This window comes from Cinclus cinclus, chromosome 3 (genome assembly GCF_963662255.1).
Source record: "Cinclus cinclus chromosome 3, bCinCin1.1, whole genome shotgun sequence".
Classification (NCBI taxonomy): domain Eukaryota; kingdom Metazoa; phylum Chordata; class Aves; order Passeriformes; family Cinclidae; genus Cinclus; species Cinclus cinclus.
Genome location: NC_085048.1, coordinates 30,085,461 through 30,095,263, shown reverse-complemented (window position 1 = coordinate 30,095,263; position 9,803 = coordinate 30,085,461). Strand labels below are relative to the sequence as shown.

At 37.3% G+C, this 9,803-nt stretch overlaps 1 protein-coding gene across 5 annotated transcripts in view; it reads right to left on the bottom strand.

The window, feature by feature from the left end:
* Nucleotides 1-5,688: 5,688 nt before the first annotated feature.
* Nucleotides 5,689-9,803, bottom strand: part of KCNQ5 (potassium voltage-gated channel subfamily Q member 5) — a 274,662-nt gene continuing 270,547 nt past the window's right edge. For all 5 annotated transcript variants that reach the window (XM_062488582.1, XM_062488578.1, XM_062488581.1 and 2 more), the window contains 3 exons: nt 7,934-8,065; nt 6,976-7,102; nt 5,689-6,630 (listed from right to left, as the gene is read on the bottom strand). In XM_062488582.1, the coding sequence (XP_062344566.1) occupies nt 5,689-6,630; nt 6,976-7,102; nt 7,934-8,065 (1,201 nt within the window). The remainder of the gene's footprint in view (nt 6,631-6,975; nt 7,103-7,933; nt 8,066-9,803) is intronic.

Genomic DNA, 9,803 nt, shown 5'->3' with positions numbered 1-9,803 from the left:
ACTGTGAAAAAAATAGAGAAAACCAAATCAAAATAAAAAAGAGCTAACATACCACATGCCCCTTCAATTACACTAAGAAAACTGCTAAATGGGCATTTAAATTTCCTTGTTTGGTAGGGTCCTGGATTGATATTGTACATTTATGTATATGTCTTTATGGATACGCATCACCACCTGTGCCTGGCTGTGGCAATCTGCCAGGTAACCCAAGAGCAAAAACTAGTCTCTGCTGTCTTCTGACCCTTCCCTAACAGCTGTGTGCACACAGGAAGCAAGACTGCCTGCTTTAACACAAGAAGAGAATGTGCCCATTTGCTTCTTTTCCTGTCCTGTGTTTATTCTTGGGAAGAGTTTGGTAGTGTTCACATTGGCTGACATGGAAAACCTCCCTTTCTGGTAACCACGGCTTTAAATTTCAGTGTCTTAAGATGATGTTCATCAGAGAGGCTGGGGATCACCTTCACATTGAGGTGTCTGGGTCCGATCTCAAAGCCTCCATAGAGGCAGTGGCTTCACCACAAGAACAGGCTCTGTATTTTGTATTTTACACTCAAATAGTGAAGCTTGTCTTCAGCCAGGCTGTAGGAAGAGCACAGTGGTGAAAGTAGGCGTCTTGCAAATGACTGTTTCAGATTTGGTGCAGTAACATTCTACAGCAATTTTCATGGTCAAATGCAGAAGAAATGGCTTCACATAGGCCTCAAGTTAAACTGAGATGGCAGATGTGCTTTCCATGAGAAATCCTGCTCCTCACACAGGCCCTGATTGCCAATCCTGAATCCATTGCTATTTATCAAACAGGGAAGGCAAAAATAACTTCCAAGCTCGTTTTCATTGAGGAGCTGCAGCATTAAGTGAAAGCAAACTGCTGTAAACAGTTAGCAGAAACTGAACATGGCAGACTGGTTTCTGCACATGTTATTCTAATAAACTTCCTTTGTGGTGTTTTGGCCCACTTATTAAAAAATTAAAACCCTCAAAAGCAAACAATGAGCAGCAAGCTTAATTGTTTTTTCTTTCTGTGCCTGATACATGGTCACACCATACAATCCTTTATGTAAGGAAAAAACCCAGTAGTCATGGTACTTTTCAAGTAATTTTTATTAACAACAATACGGATTCAACTTCATCAAGAATTTACAATTAACATTGTAATGTACTGGCTAATGTTGCAGTGTCAGTGGAAGCAGCCATCATGCTTTCTAAGCTTGCTATGAAACTTTTTTTTTGTCTTTCAAAGAAGTCAAAAATGCTTCCAATAGCCGATGACATTGGATATGTCTGGAATTGTCCTGTGTGTGGCCACAGCAGAATGAATGGCCACATTTGCATCCAGATGAATGGACAGGAAAATATTGCATGCTTCCACTGACGTTGCAGGGGACAAGTCTTATTTCAAAAACAAATTAATCTTTTTAGACAGTGACAGCACTTTGTGTGATGTTGTAATCCATTTGAATAAAGTCAATTAACACACTTGGAAAAAAAAAAAAGTGAAGCAGAAATACCTGGGACAAATTCTTTTCTGTTTTTCATTCAAACCTAGTGAATCCAAAAGGATTGCATGACATGTGAGTCAGGATAAAAGTTGGCCCAGAGAGGCAAGTTCATTTCTAGTACAGGTGGTTCAGTTCCTGTAAGGTCAGTGGAACTAAGTCTGATTATCCCAATGGAGGCTGAGCTTCACCCAGTTGGGCAGTGAATTCATTGAAGTCAGTGAAAACATCCAAGGATGAATTTAGCCTCAGGTGTTTAAACCCTTTTTTTCTCCATTCCTTTGCTGTTATATTTTCTTTACTTGCTTATTCCTATTTTTGGAATATTCTGATTTTCTCTGTGCTTTTAAAAAATGTCCCTTCTCTCCTTCCCTTTTTATATCAGTACTTTGTGCGTTATTTTTTATATAGTCAATGTGACAAGGGTAAATTCAGCTAAGTATTAGTTTCCTCAGGAAATAACTGGAATATTACCATTTTCACTTCAAACAGATGCCCAACAAAATCAGGATTTGACTCTGAGTTCCCAATTCAAGAAAAATTCTTGAATTTCATAGAATGAATGAATTCCATAGAATTTTTGCTTGAGTAAGGATTGCAGGTCCCAATCCAGAAATACTACTGTACATCAGATGTTCTACTATATATCAGCAATTCAGCATGATTTGACTTATCACAGAAAAGCAGGTGAATTACTTATCACCATACTATAATGAGAGCAGTCACTCTAAGTAGGAGTATCTCAAAAACATATGGAGCAACTGTGGGCACTGTAAATAAAAGTGTATGATCTTTGCAATCTTGAACCCTAGGCTAAAACATCATATTCATATTTAAATAAAAAGTATAGATCATATAAGCCAGGAGCAAATACAAATTTTTGAACAAATAATAGTCACTGAAACCATTCTTTTCATCTCCCTCTTCATTCAGGCAGGAGAAAAGAAGAAAATGCTGACCAGAAAACATTTATTTAGATAAGGCTTGAGTCCTGAAGCTCTTACTTAATTTCAACTTCTCTCTTCAAACAATTCTCAAGTGGATTGTAAATCTGAAAAAAAATTCTTTGTCCTGACTCATGAACAATTCTTATTAGCTGTCATGAGCTGGACTTTAATAAGGAGCTCAGGACAAAACCTGGAAAGCCAGACAGGCCCTTCTTTTGTGAAACCAATGAATGACTGTCAGTCATGACACTGTCTTTTAAAGAGAGAGCACAGAAACTCCTCATGAGGAAATACGAGTAAAGCTTATAAAAATCCAAACAAACAATTCTTCCTCTTAAAAATTTAATATATTCACTACTCTTTCTATTTTCTATCAATATTATGTTAAAAAACCCTATATGATAAGACTTGCATCTACAAAAATAATAATAATGGTGAGCATAAAAGAAAAAAAAATTAGAATTTTAAACCTTAATTTGAAATGATACGATCTTCTGGATTTATCAGTACTTTGTAAAGACATTAATATTTTCATACATAATTTATATAACTCATTCTTTTGTGCACAAAATTGTATTAAATAAATTAACTTAAAGTTAGAAGGACTCAAGCATGTCATTTAAGGCAAAAATACCAAGTTTCCGTGAGATAAATTATCAGCAAACCCCAAGGCCCTGTTTCTGTGCAGAATCAGGACAGGCAGGGCCATTGCTCAGTTCTCCCACCGACGCCTTCCGGGTGCAATGGGAGTGCAACCATCTGCTCCTGCAGATGAAGGTGGAAGAGTGGTATCCAATTCATGATGCCTTGGTTTTTCAGTCTCATCAGGGAGGGGAAGGGAGTTTCACTATGGACACACAGTTGCCCTGTGCCCAATCGCTTGCTCCTTAACTGAACCTAACTGCACATTAATTCTTAGGTCAGCAGGAGGCTTCACATGAAAGGCAAGAAAGGCACCAGAAACAGGAAAAAGGAAAAAATAGCCTAAAAACAATTTAAAATTTTAAAATATTCAATATTTTAAACTTACATATCTGTCTGGATAAACTGCAGACATTCAAATAAGTTAACAGTTAAGTGAACTGAGATGTGGAAAAAAAAGTATATATCCTCACAAAATTGCTGTTGTAATCAGGCTTCGGTATGATCAGATTGCACATAAAAGAAAACAGGAAAGGCTGAATGTGGTGAATTATATGGCAAATCAGCGGTGAGGAAATTGTGCTTCAAGGTGTCTTTCAGGATTTAACAACTGAAGTTTGCTCTGGCATAAGCCATGGAACACAGTGTACCATCCATGGACCCCGTATAATGACACAATATATACACTCTACAGTTTTGCATGTACTTTCACATAATAAAGTTGTCATGTAACATCCAGGAATAGTTCAGTAAAGCAAATGGAAGCAGAAGTTACAATGGTTTCATAGTAAACAGATTAGCTCCTTCACAATACAATCTACAGCATTTAGCCATGGTTAAGACTGAAGTGATTTTTTGATGCACATAGCAAGTTCCCAGCGGGTCTGGACCTTGAGAAAACACTGCCCTGAGTGAGCTGGCACTAGCACACCCATACATTTGGTATTCCTGCTGCTAGACAGAAGCTGAGCCCAAGCTGGGTTGTCTACAAGCCTGTGGTGCAGGTGAGGTGTAAATCTGGCAGGAGTCAAGATACAAGAGCCTGATTCAGCTGGGAAGAGTGAAAGCTCGTTTAGGCTCTACAAGGGTTGTCCCACTGGCAAAGCCTTGCTGGGGATGTGCAGGCAGGCACTAACACGGCCCCTGCACCTCAGCAGAAGTCAAGTCTAGGCTAGAGTGAGAAAAAAAGAGGATATATCAGGCTGGAATGCTCAGTCTGATGTAGGATTTGGATTTGAAAACTTGGAATTTAGCAGGAAGGGGTCTGAGAGTCCTGTGTTGGAAAGGTCTCAAGAAATGACTGTAAGAAATGACTGGGACACAGCATTGAGCTACAAGAGTGGGACCATTTCCCCTCTCTCCTCATCCCCTTTTATTTAAAAAGCAACAAGCTCTTGCCTTATTTATTTTTGTTAGTTAAAGTGGTTTTCTCTACTTCTATTTCTAGTTCCGATTGCCTGCATGGATTTTCTTCTTTCTTTTTTTTTTTATAACATTCAATGTCTGTGAAAAAAAAAATTTAACTTTTTCCTTCTTTACCTTTATTGTTTTATTTTCTAGGATGATTTCCCTTCCTGCCCATCTATATCCATATTATTTATTTATTTATTTATTTTCCTATTATTGTGTTGTCTTTCTCCTTCCTGTTCTGTCCTCTTTAGTTTTACTCTGTGTTTCAGTTCCTCATTTTCCCTTCTTGCCCAGCCCTATGAAAGTGCTGTTGTAGTATCAGGTTGGGACTGCAAGGAAAACTGCCAAAATTTTCACAAGAAGGAAATATTGCTTCTACAATAAAGGCAGCACCTGCTTCCTTCCCTCACCTACTGCTGCCAGTTCAAATTCACAAGTCAGCTTCTCAATGAGACTGGAAGAAGGAGCTATTACCTTGAATTTTCAGTGCAATCACCCACATTATCCACTTTTGATGCCAGACCCAATCCTTAAAATAAAAACCTTTTGTAACAAAATAATTCTTGTTATGAAGAACAGTGTGACAGTGATGTGTCAGGTACTTCTGCCACAGCACTAAATCACCAAAACCCACATATTAATATACTGTTTTTCAGAGCTAAAAATAACTGATTACTGATGAGTTAATGTGTGTATCTTGTAACTGGCAGCCATTTCCAACCCCATGTTACTCATTTCCTTGGTACCTTGCTAGCAGCTGTAGATAATATTTTTGTTGTAAACGTAAACTATCGTCTAAATCAGGACATTATATATATATATATATAATTAGTTCAGAAGCAAAGTGCTTTAAACATTAAGATTCTTACTTCTGCCCCGTAGAAACAGCACAAGGTCTAAATTCTCAAATGTTTGTTTTCTTATACATCCTGCAGCATTAGCTTTTGTAGGCAACTCATTATTTAAACCTACTGTACTACATGAAAGGCTGCTGTACTGTAGGTGTAAATTTGGATGTTAGCCATTGCTTAGACATGCATTTTCATGCAACTAGGAAATATGGGCTCATTCAACTGCTTTGCAGATTCATCCTGATTTTTGTGATTTTATCTTATTAAAAAGGCTTTCAAAACAGTTCATGATATGATATGTATGACTAGAGAAATGACCCAGCCAATGAAGAAAGCCGTAAGTTATTTGAGTTTGATGTGGAGCAGATTGAGTGCTTCTGTACCATCCCCTGGCTTGCAGATGTTTTGAGATGATCTTGATATTCCAGTCCTTAGAGAGTCAGCAGAGAGAGTTGTTTCCACTAACGGGCGCGAGATGGCTTCAGTAGTCTCTGTCCCTGCCTCTGTCTCCAACTCTTCATCTGTTATAAATAATTTTGACTCCCTCCATTTGGAGTATACATCTTGGCTACCTCTGGAACCACTGGAGTCACTGCCAGCAATCTGTATATTCAGTTCTTCTGTTGACTGTATAAGGTTTTGTACAGATAAAGATTTTCCTAAATCCATTTGCACCACAGGTTTAACTGAGAGCAAAGGTTCCCCTTCTGTATCCAGACTTTTTCTCCATGTGAGATCCTTTGTTGCACTGGGCTGTGCAACTTGTCCATTATCCTTTGATGCAACAAGGCAAGCGGTGACATTAGAAATATTTTCCTGCATGGTTACAGGAATAATATGAATGGGCTCAGGCCTATTGATATGCTTCATCGATGAGAAAGGTGGTATTTGTAATGTTGTCGGAGTTGCTGGCTTAGTTGTCTGGTTTATTTGGTTTGATGTATTATTAACTGTTGCAGGTCCATCATTTGGCACTTGTGTTGCTTGACTATGCATAGCTGGACTAAAAGCATAGTAAGCCTGAGTGCTAAATTCGTTTGGTGTCAGTATAAGCTGTAGGCCACGAGGCAGATTGGCACTAGCTGATCTGGATACACATCCACTAAGTTGTGCAGAATTAGACAAATCTTTGCTGTCTGATGGACTCTGATAATCAGAAGTCTGCTCACACTCAAAAGCTGGCATTTGAAATGAAGCCAAAGTGAGCGCAGAGGCAGATCCTTTTCGCAAAACTTGTTGATAAATATCTAATAGACAGTCCAGTTTTGACTCAATGGATTGTACCTATATGAGAGGAAAAGGTCAACATTAGTGCCAAATACTAATTTAAAATATCTGGAAGTCAAGCAAAGGGAAAATGTAACTGCTGAAGAGAAAAATGGAAGTAGCTTGATGTGTGCTATTGACCCTTGAAGGAGAGTGTCAGAAGCCATTCACATTTTTAATAAGCAAGCTTAGAAAAGGGGAGAAAAGGTTAAGGTAATAAAATTAATATAATTTTTATTTAAATGTATAAACAAAGCAGATATTAGAAAAAAAAGTACCTGTTCAGCTTTTGAAACTGGCAACAAAACACAGAAAAGGAATGAGCAATAAAGCAAGACAAATTAACAGAGATAATCACTCTACCTGTTTCTCCACTTTGACTACCCGCCCTAACATACTGACATCATCTGTTGTCTCATGCTCTGCAGGATTCTTTTCTCTGCTTCTTTTATCTGCTGTGATTTGTCCTTTTCCAAGAATTTGGTCAACGCTGTAAGAGAAACCAAAAGCTGTTGCCATTCCTGGAACTGGCATAGATGTTGAAGTGTTTGCTATAAAAATCACAGTACTTCAGGAAAGCACTCAAGGAAGAAGACAAACATAATGTTATTAATTAAGGGAAATGAAAAAAAAAAGAAAATGAGTGATTTTTGAGCATATTAGGCTGCTTTTCTTTTTTGTTGGCACTAACCAGGAGCCAGAACTTAGCCACCATCTGGGAAAGCCAGGGCTAGACTTGCTGAAATGAGGAAAGAGGAGGGGCCTCTCCAAGCACTTGATGTTATGGAGAAACAGGCATACCAGTGCTGCTCCCAGCTCTCCCATCCTAACAACATTCACTCCTGGAAGAATTGTCAGTTTGAAGCAGGAATCTCTAGCCTTCTCTGATAATGATTAATATGATGGAATGCTGTTTGGTTTGGTTTGGTTTTTTTTAATTAATACTGCTGGGAATCTCTAACATAAAACCTACATAAATACTACATTATCAGTAGTTCTCAATTTCTTTTATGTGAAAAGAGGAAGTATTGGATGGGAAAGAGGCAGATCTCAATGTCTTCCTCACCCTTTAGACTAAAGTCCTTTTTTACAAATGGACTTTACAGATAAAGTATTACCTTTTCTATTGTTCAGACTTACGTTTTCTGAGAAAAATTTGGATGCATGTTTTTTTTGTTTGGTTTTGCCCACAGTTCAATATCTGGCTCAGCTGTGTTCACAGAGAGGCTGCGTAACATAGAAATGTTAAACTTTGCCAATATACTTTATGCAGCGAATGACATTAGGGGCTTATGCAGAGTTTAACTAATTCTTTCCTTACCGTGACTGAAGACTCTTAATCCTGCATAACATGTCGAGATGACCTGCTGAATACTGTTCAATTACATCTTTGACATCATAAGGGCGAAGTGTTTCCTTAAACTTCCTCTTTGCAACGTGAAACTTCATAATTCTGTGGGGGAAAAGCATTTTATAGGTTAATTTTCTACAGTTGTGGAACCATAGATATATTTCACTGACAAAATTTGATAGCTCATTTTTAAACGGAACATATTTTCAATACAGCTTGTGCAGGTAAACTTTCACGTGGTTGTTTTTTTAAGTACAAATGCACTGGAGCTATGTCTTTGAATTGTTTGAGAGATCAGATATCACTGTTCTAAAGACTGCAGAGCATGTTTAGTATATCAGTATATACCTGTTTTATGCTAGGTGCTTGATATGAAAGGTACTGAAGTACACACCTGACTGAAGCCTGGGATTAGTTTCATTGACTTGAGTAAAATATCATGTCAGCTATATTTGTGCATAAGATACTTCTGTTCTTGTTACAAGAAAGATTTCTTAATGAATTGATTATACAAACTTAAATAACAGTATTCTTGTTCTGGTGTTACTTTTAAGTTACTTCCTTTCCTCTTTGTGGGGGAAAAAAAAAGCACCCAATTAGTTTTTCATCAGCTTTTATTTTTTAATTATCATTCAGGCCTAAATACTTGTTTTCAACCTACTTGGCTGACTTAAGATCAAATTGTGGAGGCTGAAGAGAAGTTTTCTTGTTTGTTCCCTGGAATATATAGGAATTATTGCTTAGTTAGCATTCACTAGTTTTTCCTTGAACTTTACTTCAGAATAGTAAGGTTTCAGATAAATAATATAATATCCAAAACTGATGAATGGCATACATGTTTTTATGTGAGTCTTGCACATTTTTCTCTGCTATGTGACATGAACATGTGATGTCCCCTGAGTAGCTCTTCTTAGAATGGAAAGCTTGATATTAAATCTTAAATTCTTAACAATAAAAATGACAAATTTGGGAAGTAAATGACAGTGAGATGACTTTCCTGGTCAGCTGGTAGAATATGAAGTTTTCCTTGGTTTTATGCAAAAATTGGAAGAGAAGACAAGGGATCAGGATTAGCCATTCTGGCCTGTGCTGCAGAGCTTATGAATTCCTATTAGGGCCAAACTGCTGATATTTGCTGTCCATTGCAATTGAAAAAGCAGAGACTGTAAAATGGTAACCTATCCCAAATGCCAATAGTCATGATATTATATTCCTGCTGTGTTTATTAAGATATGTATTTAGCAGCTATAAGACAAGAAATTATAATAAAACAAAAACCATGGTTCCCACTCTCTGATAAAAATAATTATTAATGTTTTAGTGGAATTCAGAAAAGCCATACTTCATATAGCCAGGACAGACATTATGATAATAGGTATGTAGAGTTGCACTGATAGTATATAGTGATCCTCTACCGATTTTTGTTTCATACATAAATATTCTTACAGATAATGTCAGCCTTTTCTCACAGTACTTAGCTTGTTCGTATTCCCCATTCTGGTAATTTTTAGTTAAAAATGTGATTGTCACATTTGGTATACAACTTGAACTGTGATTATGATTATAGAAATTAAAAATAGAGAAGGCGTATTAGGAACAGTCCATCAACCTGACACTTCAGGACAGATCTCCATGCAGTTTCAAATACATTGGATCATGGACTTTCCTTTCTTGCATTGCCAGCTAGTTCTACAGACCAATGGCTTTTGGTATCTTTTGTAATCTGGAAGCCTGTGAAGCTGTGATGAATCTGGGATGCAGATTTTTTTTTCCTTTTTTTTTTTTTAACTGTCAAATTATTCCAAGAGGTTGTTTTATAAGACCTTGACAACCTAATCTT